General features: G+C 50.1%; 1 protein-coding gene across 1 annotated transcript in view; it reads left to right on the forward strand.

Moving 5' to 3' along the window:
- LOC147693280 (pepsin A-like) overlaps positions 1-13,874 on the forward strand; it is a 41,631-nt gene that overhangs the window by 25,039 nt on the left and 2,718 nt on the right. Inside the window, exon 4 of the mRNA XM_086935889.1 lies at positions 10,550-10,694. Coding sequence (XP_086792015.1) covers positions 10,550-10,694 — 145 coding nt within the window. The remainder of the gene's footprint in view (positions 1-10,549; positions 10,695-13,874) is intronic.

A 13,874-nucleotide genomic window follows, 5' to 3' on the forward strand; every position in this document is an offset into this window, starting at 1 on the left:
CGGCGTTGCAATGTCCGACGGAGTCCCCCAAGGGTACTCTTTTGACGGGGTTCTTTTAGTTCCTTGCCGATGGTGGATGTGGGTGAGGATGAAAGAGGTGTAGTCAGTGCAATGGTGAGTGAAGGTGATAAAAAAGGTCATCAGTCCACTAGCAACTTTAATAACGTGGCTGATTCCTTAGTTAAAAGGGGTGGGAGGGGAGTTTAGAGACCGTAAAAGTGTACAGAACAATAACTCTACCCCCTAGTGTGGTCAACATGTTTCTCGCCGAGAGGCGATTCGTCAGGACCTAAAAAATAAAGTACTACACAGAAAAAAGAGGTGGGCTCAATGCTCAATCTAAATGAAGCAAGCAAATACAACCTCACTGGGTCGGAGGGCAAGAGGGCCAATGGGTCCTGCTCTATTTAGGCGACCTAGAGGTAGGGGAACAAAAATTATAAAAAACAGAAAGAACAGCTCAAGTCAAATGAAACATAGTGACTCAGTGCTCAAATCGTGCAGCGTGACTTTTGTGACACACGCTCCATACTGTGTAAGGTGAAAGGGGTGGTGTTAAAGGGAACACACATTGAACCGGACATTATAGGTGCAACGTCCCTTTTATGTCATGCACCACTCAATTGTCACAATAGGGGATTTCTATTGTGTGTTTAGGAATTATCTGTAGTATATAGCCGAAGTATTCGAAATAACAACCCATCCAACAGGGAACAACAACAGGCATGCAGCAATAGTCATGTTCTTACCCTAAGGGGATTAAGACTAGGCCCCGCAGCATGCTCCCGTGAGGCCAGCGTAATAAGGTTCAGTACACCTATTGGAGGTGAGAAATTGGTGGCTGGTGACTCAGACAGGTCAGGGAGATGTAAAAGTTGGTACACTAAGTAGCAGCGATGGCAGCCCCAGGTGGAGTGTGGAACCTGCTCCCAGTAGCAATTAATAATAGGAACAGGTGGGGAAAGATGCTGGACGGGATAGTGCCCATTTACTATGGATCCCTGTGCAACAGTACTGGTCAAGTAATGTAGGATGCGTGTCACTCACGCCACTCCTATCATTGACATAGGCGACAGGGAGGCACTCGGGGTACAGCCCTCAGCCCCTTTATCAATAGAGCGAACGGGATGGGGGCGGGTACATGGTCAAGTGGGCCATGGTGTTAACAATAAACTTAAACATACTGTGTATAGGAATCCGTTCAGCGGGGCCCCAGGGAGGCTTGTGTGAGGATAAAGCTTGCCCTGTTACTCTATAGATAGAGACCCGGCGAGCTAGGGGCGGGTCAGGGGAGTGGCCAGGCGAGGCATGGGTTAAAGTCTGAATAGCGGGGCCTCCGGGGAGGCTCCCGATCAGCAGGTGGATCCTTTACGAGCCCATGCGATGATCGCACAAAACGGCCCAATATTATCCACGCTCCATAATCAAGTTGGGGCTTTAGCAGTCTCGGGTAGCGCTTACCTTGATATGGACACCGGAACGGCGGAACACCTACCCCTCACGCTCACGGCACCTGGTCAGGTCATGCGCAGTACCCTGACTGGTACACTGGGCAGGGCTCGTTACTCGAAAGGCTGAGTGGAGGGGCCATCTCCCCAGTGTACCAGTCAGGGTACTGCGCATGCGCATGACGCATTATGGACGCGCCTTCACTCCCTTTAAAACGGCAGTCATCATTGGAACCCTCCACCAGCTGCTCCGCACCCTGACCAGGTGCCGTGAGCGTGAGGGGTAGGTGTTCCGCCGTTCCGGTGTCCATATCAAGGTAAGCGCTACCCGAGACTGCTAAAGCCCCAACTTGATTATGGAGCGTGGATAATATTGGGCCGTTTTGTGCGATCATCGCATGGGCTCGTAAAGGATCCACCTGCTGATCGGGAGCCTCCCCGGAGGCCCCGCTATTCAGACTTTAACCCATGCCTCGCCTGGCCACTCCCCTGACCCGCCCCTAGCTCGCCGGGTCTCTATCTATAGAGTAACAGGGCAAGCTTTATCCTCACACAAGCCTCCCTGGGGCCCCGCTGAACGGATTCCTATACACAGTATGTTTAAGTTTATTGTTAACACCATGGCCCACTTGACCATGTACCCGCCCCCATCCCGTTCGCTCTATTGATGAAGGGGCTGAGGGCTGTACCCCGAGTGCCTCCCTGTCGCCTATGTCAATGATAGGAGTGGCGTGAGTGACACGCATCCTACATTACTTGACCAGTACTGTTGCACAGGGATCCATAGTAAATGGGCACTATCCCGTCCCGCATCTTTCCCCACCTGTTCCTATTATTAATTGCTACTGGGAGCAGGTTCCACACTCCACCTGGGGCTGCCATCGCTGCTACTTAGTGTACCAACTTTTACATCTCCCTGACCTGTCTGAGTCACCAGCCACCAATTTCTCACCTCCAATAGGTGTACTGAACCTTATTACGCTGGCCTCACGGGAGCATGCTGCGGGGCCTAGTCTTAATCCCCTTAGGGTAAGAACATGACTATTGCTGCATGCCTGTTGTTGTTCCCTGTTGGATGGGTTGTTATTTCGAATACTTCGGCTATATACTACAGATAATTCCTAAACACACAATAGAAATCCCCTATTGTGACAATTGAGTGGTGCATGACATAAAAGGGACGTTGCACCTATAATGTCCGGTTCAATGTGTGTTCCCTTTAACACCACCCCTTTCACCTTACACAGTATGGAGCGTGTGTCACAAAAGTCACGCTGCACGATTTGAGCACTGAGTCACTATGTTTCATTTGACTTGAGCTGTTCTTTCTGTTTTTTATAATTTTTGTTCCCCTACCTCTAGGTCGCCTAAATAGAGCAGGACCCATTGGCCCTCTTGCCCTCCGACCCAGTGAGGTTGTATTTGCTTGCTTCATTTAGATTGAGCATTGAGCCCACCTCTTTTTTCTGTGTAGTACTTTATTTTTTAGGTCCTGACGAATCGCCTCTCGGCGAGAAACATGTTGACCACACTAGGGGGTAGAGTTATTGTTCTGTACACTTTTACGGTCTCTAAACTCCCCTCCCACCCCTTTTAACTAAGGAATCAGCCACGTTATTAAAGTTGCTAGTGGACTGATGACCTTTTTTATCACCTTCACTCACCATTGCACTGACTACACCTCTTTCATCCTCACCCACATCCACCATCGGCAAGGAACTAAAAGAACCCCGTCAAAAGAGTACCCTTGGGGGACTCCGTCGGACATTGCAACGCCGGTCTGACGAGGGGCAGGGAGCCGATGATGACACCGGACACCCTCGAGTAAGGGTGTGTTTCACGCTTATTACCTTGGGTGTGTGAGGCTCTCTAAGTTCCGACTAGGGAACCCTTCTTTGCAGTCACGGTATTTATAATACCAACTCCTCGCTCCACACTGTGAAACGCCCCCTGGGGAACTTTGTACTCCGCTGCTAGCTCTACTTTAGGACATGTACACTGGACCCCATTAAATATCGTCCTCCTCTGTTCCCCTTTTGTTAAAAACTCCCTTACATTGTGCCACTTTATGTGCTATTATTTGTGACCCTTGTTTCTTTAAGGGTCAAAGGCCCCAGTATTGTCATGTAAGTCTATGCCTCCTTGGCTTTTACTAATGCACATAACCTGAGGTACAGTGTTTTGTATGCGCCACGCTTCATAGGTTTGGCTAATGCACTTGGCAGCATTTTCAGGATCCTTGAAAGACCCAACATGAATCACACAAGTCAGCCGAACGAACGCTTCTGCAGCGCACAGCCTGTCCTTCCCCTTTAGGAAATTCAGGATCAGATTTCTCATTCTGGTACATACGCAGGAGCAAGATAACTTGCTGTGCTGTGCAGGATGAAAGGGAGAGGGTAGGAATGCATCATATCTAGCAAGATATGGCACATTCCTGTACTTTGCCATGGCTGGTGCACAACCTGCTGCCGAGCTCCAATGCAGCACCCTTGAGCCATGGCACAAGTGTGTCTCTGAGGTTTTTGCATAGAAGGGACACCTTCCTCCTCAAAAACAATCCTCAGACACTTTTTCCTCTTTTTAAGTGTGCTGCAGAATGCAGAAAACTAAGAAAAGCACGTCTCTCCCTCAGATGTGAACCAGACTGCCTCTTGTTATCACACGTCTCTCCCTCAGATGTGAACCAGACTGCCTCTTGTTATCACACGTCTCTCCCTCACATGTGAACCAGACTGCCTCTTGTTATCACACGTCTCTCCCTCAGATGTGAACCAGACTGCCTCTTGTTATCAAACGTCTCTCCCTCAGATGTGAACCAGACTGCCTCTTGTTATCACAAGTCTTTCCCTCAGATGTGAACCAGACTGCCTCATGTTATCACACGTCTCTTCCTCACATGCGAACCAGACTACCTCATGTTATCACACGTCTCTCCCTCACATGTGAGCCAGACTGCCTTATCTTATCACACACACACTAGACAACCTCAGGTTGTCACACAGCTGTCTCTTCCTCACATGTGAGCATCACGCTCCTGTAACTCTCACATGTGAGTGTTACTACCTCATGTTATAACACTGCTCTCTCTCACCCTTGTGATTCAGAATTCAGCAGGTTTCACACACCATTTGTCTCACATGTAAAGCAGAGTGTCTCATGTTATCACATACCTGTCTCGCTCACATGTGAATCTGACTGCATCATGATATCAAATTCCTGTCTATCACAATTGCGCCTGACTGCCACATATAACCAAACACCTATCTCCCTCGCATGTAAACCAGTCAATCTCATGTTATCACATATATGTCTCTCCCTCATAGAGCCATACAGACGCCCTCATTTTATCAAAACCCTATCCCCCCCACATTTAATCCAGATGGCCTCATGATATCACACACCTGTCTTTCTCCGATGTAAACCTGACTGTCTTGTGTTATTACACACCTGTCTTTCTCTGATGTGAGCCTGACTGCCTCATGTTATCACACGTCTCTCCCTCACATGTGAACCAGACTGCCTCATGTTATCACACACCTGTCTCTCCCACATGTGAGCCAGACTGCCTCATGTTATCACACACCTGTCTCTCCTACATGTGAGCCAGACTGCCTCATGTTATCACACACCTGTCTCTCCTACATGTGAGCCAGACTGCCTCATGTTATCACACACCTGTCTCTCCCACATGTGAACCAGTCTGCCTCATGTTATTACACACCTGTCTTTCTCCGATGTGAGCCAGACTGCCTCCTGTTATCACACACCTGTCTCTCCCACATGTGAACCAGTCTGCCTCATGTTATTACACACCTGTCTTTCTCTGATGTGAGCCTGATTGCCTCATGTTATCACACACCTGTCTCTCCCACATGTGAGCCAGACAGCCTCATGGTATCACACACCTGTCTCTCCTACATGTGATCCAGACTGCCTCATGTTATCACACACCTGTCTCTCCTACATGTGAGCCAGACTGCCTCATGTTATCACACACCTGTCTCTCCCACATGTGAACCAGTCTGCCTCATGTTATTACACACCTGTCTTTCTCCGATGTGAGCCAGACTGCTTCATGTTATCACACACCTGTCTTTCTCTGATGTGAGCCTGATTGCCTCATGTTATCACACACCTGTCTCTCCCACATGTGAGCCAGACTGCCTCATGGTATCACACACCTGTCTCTCCCACATGTGAACCAGACTGCTTCATGTTATCACACACCTGTCTCTCCCACATGTGAGCTAGTCTGCCTCATGTTATCACACACCTGTCTCTCCCACATGTGAGCCAGTCTGCCTCATGTTATTACACACCTGTCTCTCCCACATGTGAGCCAGGCTGCCTCATGTTATCACACACCTGTCTCTCCCACATGTGAGCCAGTCTGCCTCATGTTATCACACACCTGTCTCTCCCACATGTGAGCCAGTCTGCCTCATGTTATTACACACCTGTCTCTCCCACATGTGAGCCAGGCTGCCCCATGTTATCACACACCTGTCTCTCCCACATGTGAGCCAGACTGCCTCATGTTATCACACACCTGTCTCTCCTAAATGTGAGCCAGACTGCCTCATGTTATCACACATCTGTCTCTCCTACATGTGAGCCAGACTGCCTCATGTTATCACACACCTGTCTCTCCCACATGTGAACCAGTCTGCCTCATGTTATTGCACACCTGTCTTTCTCCAATGTGAGCCAGACTGCTTCATGTTATCACACACCTGTCTCTCCCACATGTGAACCAGACTGCTTCATGTTATCACACACCTGTCTCTCCCACATGTGAACCAGACTGCTTCATGTTATCACACACCTGTCTCTCCCACATGTGAGCCAGTCTGCCTCATGTTATCACACACCTGTCTCTCCCACATGTGAGCCAGACTGCTTCATGTTATCTCACACCTGTCTCTCCCACATGTGAGCCAGTCTGCCTCATGTTATCACACACCTGTCTCTCCCACATGTGAACCAGACTGCTTCATGTTATCACACACCTGTCTCTCCTACATGTGAGCCAGACTGCCTCATGTTATCACACACCTGTCTCTCCTACATGTGAGCCAGACTGCCTCATGTTATCACACACCTGTCTCTCCCACATGTGAACCAGTCTGCCTCATGTTATTGCACACCTGTCTTTCTAAGATGTGAGCCAGACTGCTTCATGTTATCACACACCTGTCTCTCCCACATGTGAACCAGACTGCTTCATGTTATCACACACCTGTCTCTCCCACATGTGAGCCAGTCTGTCTCATGTTATCACACACCTGTCTCTCCCACATGTGAACCAGTCTGCCTCATGTTATTGCACACCTGCCTTTCTCCGATGTGAGCCAGACTGCTTCATGTTATCATACACCTGTCTCTCCCACATGTGAACCAGGCTGCTTCATGTTATCACACACCTGTCTCTCCCACATGTGAACCAGACTGCTTCATGTTATCACACACCTGTCTCTCCCACATGTGAGCCAGTCTGCCTCATGTTATCACACACCTGTCTCTCCCACATGTGAGCCTGACTGCTTCATGTTATCTCACACCTGTCTCTCCCACATGTGAGCCAGTCTGCCTCATGTTATCCCACACCTGTCTCTCCCACATTTGAGCCAGTCTGCCTCATGTTATTACACACCTGTCTCTCCCACATGTGAGCCAGGCTGCCTCATGTTATCACACACCTGTCTCTCCCACATGTGAGCCAGTCTGCCTCATGTTATCACACACCTCTCTCTCCCACATGTGAGCCAGACTGCCTCATGTTATCACACACCTGTCTTTCTCCGATGTGAGCCAGACTGCCTCATGTTATCACACACCTGTCTTTCTCCGATGTGAGCCAGTCTGCCTCATGTTATCACACACCTGTCTCTCCCACATGTGAGCCAGTCTGCCTCATGTTATTACACACCTGTCTCTCCCACATGTGAGCCAGTCTGCCTCATGTTATCACACACCTGTCTCTCCCACATGTGAGCCAGGCTGCCTCATGTTATCACACACCTGTCTTTCTCCGATGTGAGCCAGACTGCCTCATGTTATCACACACCTGTCTTTCTCCGATGTGAGCCAGTCTGCCTCATGTTATCACACACCTGTCTCTCCCACATGTGAGCCAGTCTGCCTCATGTTATTACACACCTGTCTCTCCCACATGTGAGCCAGTCTACCTCATGTTATCACACACCTGTCTCTCCCACATGTGAGCCAGGCTGCCTCATGTTATCACACACCTGTCTTTCTCCGATGTGAGCCAGTCTGCCTCATGTTATCTCACACTTTCTTTCTCGCATGTCACCATCCAAGGTCACCATCGCAGCGCATTGTCCATTGGTGAAACCCTCTTCTGTATTGTTCTCCCTTCGACAATGTTTTCTAATGAGTTCACCCTGATGGCTTGGGAAGTGATCTGCATCAGGTGTTCACATGATCTGACACCCGCTCCCCTCTCAGCCCTCCAGGCCCACTCATGTACAAGGAGTTGAGTTCAAGTTTGAGCCCTACTCACCTCGGGGATAAATGAGAGCCACCGTCATTCTGAAAATGTGCTCACTGGTGACTGTGAAATCCCACTATGTTCATCTAGAATTCTTGAGCTGCAGCCCACACGTCTATATCTCCTGTGCAATGATGTGCCACCCACCCTTGGTGGACCTGTATCTTGCCACCTGCCTTTCCTTTGTGCGTCTCCCCTTTGAGGAGGTGCCACCCACCCTTGGCGGACCTGCATCTTGCCACTCGCCTTCCCTTTGTGCATCTCCTGTTTGAGGAGGTGCCACCCACCCTTGGTGGACCTGTATCTTGCCACTCGCCTTTCCTTTGTGCGTCTCCTGTGCAATGATGTGCCACCCACCCTTGCTGGACCTGTATCTTGCCACTCGCCTTTCCTTTGTGCGTCTCCTGTGCAATGATGTGCCACCCACCCTTGGTGGACCTGTATCTTGCCACTCGCCTTTCCTTTGTGCGTCTCCTGTGCAATGATGTGCCACCCACCCCTGGTGAACCTGTAGCTTGCCATATGCCTTCCCTTTGTGCATCTCCTGTGCAATGATGTGCCACCCACCCTTGGTGGACCTGTATCTTGCCACTCGCCTTTCCTTTGTGCGTCTCCTGTGCAATGATGTGCCACCCACCCTTGGTGGACCTGTATCTTGCCAGTTGCCTTGCCTTTGTGCGTCTCCTGTTTGAGGAGGTGCCACCCTCCCATCTTGCCTCCTGCCTTCCATCGTGTGTCACCGCTGGTGTTCTCCATGTCTGGCTTGGCTGCTTCTGTTCCTGGCAGTGGTGCCTCACCTGCTCTACATGTGGAGATGGTGGGAGGCTCTGTTCAGGGAGTAGGGTCTTTGGATGTCTGGAGTGGATGCTGGCTGCTGGGATCAGTGTCAGTTCAAGGAGGTGTCTCTGTTAGTCAGAGTGGTCTCATTCCTCATGTACATTCAAGTGCAGGACTGTCATGGGTATCTGGTATCTCACCAGCAGCTCTACATGTGGAGATGGTGGGAGGCTCTGTTCAGGGAGTAGGGTCTTTGGATGTCTGGAGTGGATGCTGGCTGCTGGGATCAGTGTCAGTTCAAGGAGGTGTCTCTGTTAGTCAGAGTGGTCTCATTCCTCATGTACATTCAAGTGCAGGACTGTCATGGGTATCTGGTATCTCACCAGCAGCTCTGCAGGTGGAGATGGTGGGAGGCTCTGTTCAGGGAGTAGGGTCTTTGGATGCCTGGAGTGGATGCTGGCTGCTGGGATCAGTGTCAGTTCATGGAGGTGTCTCTGTTAGTCAGAGTGGTCTCATTCCTCGTGTAGATTCAAGTGCAGGACTGTCATGGGTATCTGGTATCTCACCAGCAGCTCTGCAGGTATTCTGCATTACTAGTTTAGATGTGGGTGGCATTAGGTCATGCTTCCTGGTGCTGTAGCTCGGGATGTACTAGGGTGAGGGTGGAATGTTCCCAAGTGTATCCCATGCATGCTTGGTGTGCCCTTCTGGTTCACCAATGGCATGAAGGGTACACAGTGGGTGTCATGCCACAGAACCACAATCACCTCCCCGTTCCCTTCTTCTTTAGATCTTTATGTGCACTTCTCAATGCCTTTATCTTCCTACTCTGCTCCTTTGTTGCACCAGTGGTGGCGGTGAGGCCACAGGAGGAGGGGTACAGGTGAGCGCACAGCGCAATGTAAAAAATAACAATAATAAATTAAATACCTATCTCGCCGCTGGGGCCCGCATCTCTGCTCTGCTCTCCTGCGTCAGATTCCAGGAGCAGGAAGCGCAGGCCAGGCTTCCCTGACAAATCACAGCACTGCAATGCAGCGTTGTGATTGGTCTGAGCACTGTGACACGACGCTCAGCCTGGGGCTGGGGTTGTGGGCATGTTATCCACGCAGGCTGTAATGCCGCCTGCATGGAGAACAGGGAGTGTGCATGACTGTTTTGGGCGGCCCGAAAGGGCTGACCAAACAGTCATTGCTCATTTATGGAGGGTATTCCCACTCCTCCCCCGCTCTGCAGGCCCGCCCACTCATGTAAAGCAGCCGCGGCAGGAGGACAAGATCAAATAATAAGAACATTGCGTTATTATCGTTTTATTTTTTCCTTTCTTTTACTGCAGCAGAGCAGTGGGGCGGCGCTCCTCTGCCTTAGCGGAGGAGCCGCCACTGTGATGTACACCAGAGTTTTGCCTTCTATCTTTTAGGTGATTGAGTATCATTTCGTAATCTGGAAGAATGGTAACAGCACAAAGTCAGCAACCCTTTGTCTATCATTTGAAACAAACAAGATAGCTTCTGCTACTACGGGTTTTGCTGATTTTAGGCTTTTTTAATAAGACACTATTTCCAAACTCAACAACTTCCAAATATTGAAAGAGAGAGCCAGACCTGCAGGGATTTAAACTTGTATGTCACAGGACACACACCAATCTCATCAGCAGGCGCTCAGCCGGTTGAGCTATCTATGAATGTATCACTCTTCTCCCACAGATCCATGCCCAATGGGTGATCTCCCTAGCCCAAGAAGCTGCAGAGGTTGAGAGCATCACTTGGTCTCTTGCCCTTTAATCTCCATTATCTCTTCCCTTCAGTATCTCTATGAACGGAAATACCATCGCCTGCAACGGGAGCTGCCAGGCCATTGTGGACACTGGGACATCACTCCTTCTGGGGCCTTGGGCAGATGTCTCCAACATCCAGAATGCCATTGGAGCTACACCAAATGACAATGGAGAGGTGAGCGCCATATCTTACTAGTTCATATTTAAAGTTGCTTTTGTGCTTTGCACAACTGGCACCAAAGTGCAGCATTTGATGCTATGCACACTAGGACCCTTGAGGTTCTGGGTGGACTCTGAACAGGATGAGCAGAGGGGGTGTCTAGGTGTGGTGTGTGGTGTTTGGAAGTATGACATAACAGGCAGTGTGGGAATGGATGTTGCAGAATACAGATATGATCACCCGCAGCTCCTGGGAGTGTCGTCATCTATTTGCATGATACAGGGCTAGTAAAGATGCTACAACTGGCAACGAGTAGGGGATTTTGTGTCCGTGGAAAACAAGACCGCTGCCTGTGAGAGTGTGCAACATTACGGCAAAGTGCTTGTGTGTGCCAGGTGTGCCCAGAATCGATGCAAAGCTATCTGCGGCCGGCACAGGTGGAGTCAAAGTCCTGCTCCAGCCTGCTGCAGAGGGTGTTGACTGAACCGCTGGGCTGAACCATGAAAATAGAGCGACAATTCAGACGATGTGAGAAAGTAACAATAACATCAATGAGATGCAAGAAACCAAGAACAGAGTCATATTGAAGGGTGATTGAAGCATACTGCAGCTAATGCTTCTGCACACAGCTGGGGCTTGCAGAGGCTGTTGGAGTCACCGAGCACAGGGAGATCAGATCAACGGCACATCATGGAGGCAGAAGGGCAAACAAAATACAATGCAGCCGTGTTCTTAAAGCCACCACTGCCGTTCGACACATCCATGAAACAGAACAGTGCTGCTCGATGGATGGATTGAAACCTTCATAGATGCAAAAGAGGAGGAAGAAGATAAGAAAATCATCAAATATTTTAAAAGCCTCGCAGTTGATAGAGTGAAGATGTCATGTGGTCACATTAGACCCAGGCAGGGGCACCGCCATTTTACCTGCTCAAGTTCAAAGTTGTCATCTTTTTCTGAACGTTGACATTTGACACACATTTACTTGCATGCCTGTATGGGATAATTTTCTCTGAAAGGGTTTTGCTTTCATTTACTCTTCTTCGTAGGTATATTATCAGAGCCTTGAACATTCTATGCGAAAGCTAGGCCTGGGTGGAGCTCGCGGAGTGTCACTCCGCAGAATTCCGTTGACTTCTGAGGAGTTCCCCAAAAACTCAGCCGAATTCCGCGAGCAGCAGAATTACTCAGCCAGCCCTAATTTAAGGATTCCCAGGCTCCACTCTGCGCTATCAAGCACCCGGGCGATTTGAAAAGCCTCACTTTAACTTGCTTCATGGTGATTACTGACCTCCCCCTCCTGCCCCCTCACTCCTTTTCCAGGATTTCCCCCGTGTGGTAAAATGACTGCTGCTCATACATTTTGCAAAGTTAAGCCTGGCACTCCCGCTCCGTCTGGAGCAGATTACAGCCAGGTTCAATATAGCAAAAGGTGCACCATATGAAAATAACATTCTTTCATAAAGATAACCAGACAGTCCAATATGATTTTCAAAAATGCGTGCAAGCCTTCTTTTTATTCTGTCAAATTTCATGTATGAAAAGTATATCACAGCCGATGCGTTTCGTCCTGACCACTGGACTTCTTCAGGGCAAGGATAACATTGATGTAAGTACTGGTGGTGTTGGTAATTCATCCATCCATAGATCAAAGTTGTGTATTATTTTGGCGCATTAAAAGAGTTGCGTCCTACTTGAGAGCCCAATTGGATGTGTGCAGCTGAGAATATAAGCCAAAGGAGAGATGGAAAATTCACTCTATCCACTTCGAAAGCTTCCAGATAAGGAGGCCAAAAGGTAAATGAACCCCAAAGGTGGCACCAGACCAGTCATACTCCAAGAGGAGTCAAGAAGAGAGCGCTGTGCTTCGAGCGAACGATCAGCTGATATTCATTTATGGACGATCCTTCGGCGGTTGGTGGAAGCAGGGGATGAACTCAGTGGTTTGATGGATAGGTAGCACAGCGATAACTCCCAGCCCTGGGTGTGTGTTAGAGGCTGAGTTGGGCCACACAAACACAATGGCAAGGGGGGCACTTGCAGCAGGTACCACCGGCACCTTTCCTGAGCCCCAGCCCATATAGTAAACGAAGACCATACAATACGAACGAAAATGAGGTCATAATGGTAATAGAGAGACGTTGTGGCGTAACGGGCAGAGCCGGCAATCTTACGGCTTTATAAAGCTACAGATATTTCAATGCTGCAAAGCTTCAGATTGTTCAATGATACATGTCAACAATCATTACTTCTAAAAGGGGGAATCCCTGTTCCGAGTGGGGGTTGCAGAGTGTCACCCACTCACTTCAAAGGGTACTAAAGAGTGTAAGAGGAGTTCGGAGACGTGATGTCCTAGGCCTAGAACCCACTTGTGAGAGGGAATAACACATCTTGCCTCTTGTTGCCCTCACACCCCCCCGAAGGATGTCATGCTTCATCATCGGGCGTTTGCTCCTCGTACGGCCGGCGCTGCAATGCCCAACGGGCCCTCACACCCCCCAAAGGATGTCATGCTTCATCATTGGGTGTTTGCTCCTCGTAGGGCCGGCGCTGCAATGCCCAACGGGCCCTCAGACCCCCCGAAGGATGTCATGCTTCCTCATTGGGCGTTTGCTCCTCGTAGGGCCGGCGCTGCAATGCCCAACGGGTCCTCACACCCCCCGAAGGATGCCATGCTTCATCATTGGGCGTTTGCTCCTCGTAGGGCCGGCGCTGCAATGCCCAACGGGTCCTCCCATCCCCCGAAGGATATCATGCTTCATCATTGGGCGTTTGCTCCTCGTAGGGCCGGCGCTGCAATGCCCAACGGGTCCTCACACCCCCCAAAGGATGTCATGCTTCATCATTGGGTGTTTGCTCCTCGTAGGGCCGGCGCTGCAATGCCCAACGGGCCCTCACACCCCCCGAAGGATGTCATGCTTCATCATTGGGTGTTTGCTCCTCTTAGGGCCAGCGCTGCAATGCTCAATGGGCCCTCACACCCCCCGAAGGATGTCATGCTTCATCATTGGGTGTTTGCTCCTCGTAGGGCCGGCGCTGCAATGCCCAACGGGCCCTCACACCCCCCGAAGGATGTCATGCTTCATCATTGGGCGTTTGCTCCTCGTAGGGCCGGCGCTGCAATGCCCAACGGGTCCTCACACCCCCCGAAGGATGCCATGCTTCATCATTGGGCGTTTGCTCCTCGTAGGGCCG

The sequence above is a fragment of the Lissotriton vulgaris genome, chromosome 8, assembly GCF_964263255.1.
Source record: "Lissotriton vulgaris chromosome 8, aLisVul1.2, whole genome shotgun sequence".
NCBI lineage: Eukaryota > Metazoa > Chordata > Amphibia > Caudata > Salamandridae > Lissotriton > Lissotriton vulgaris.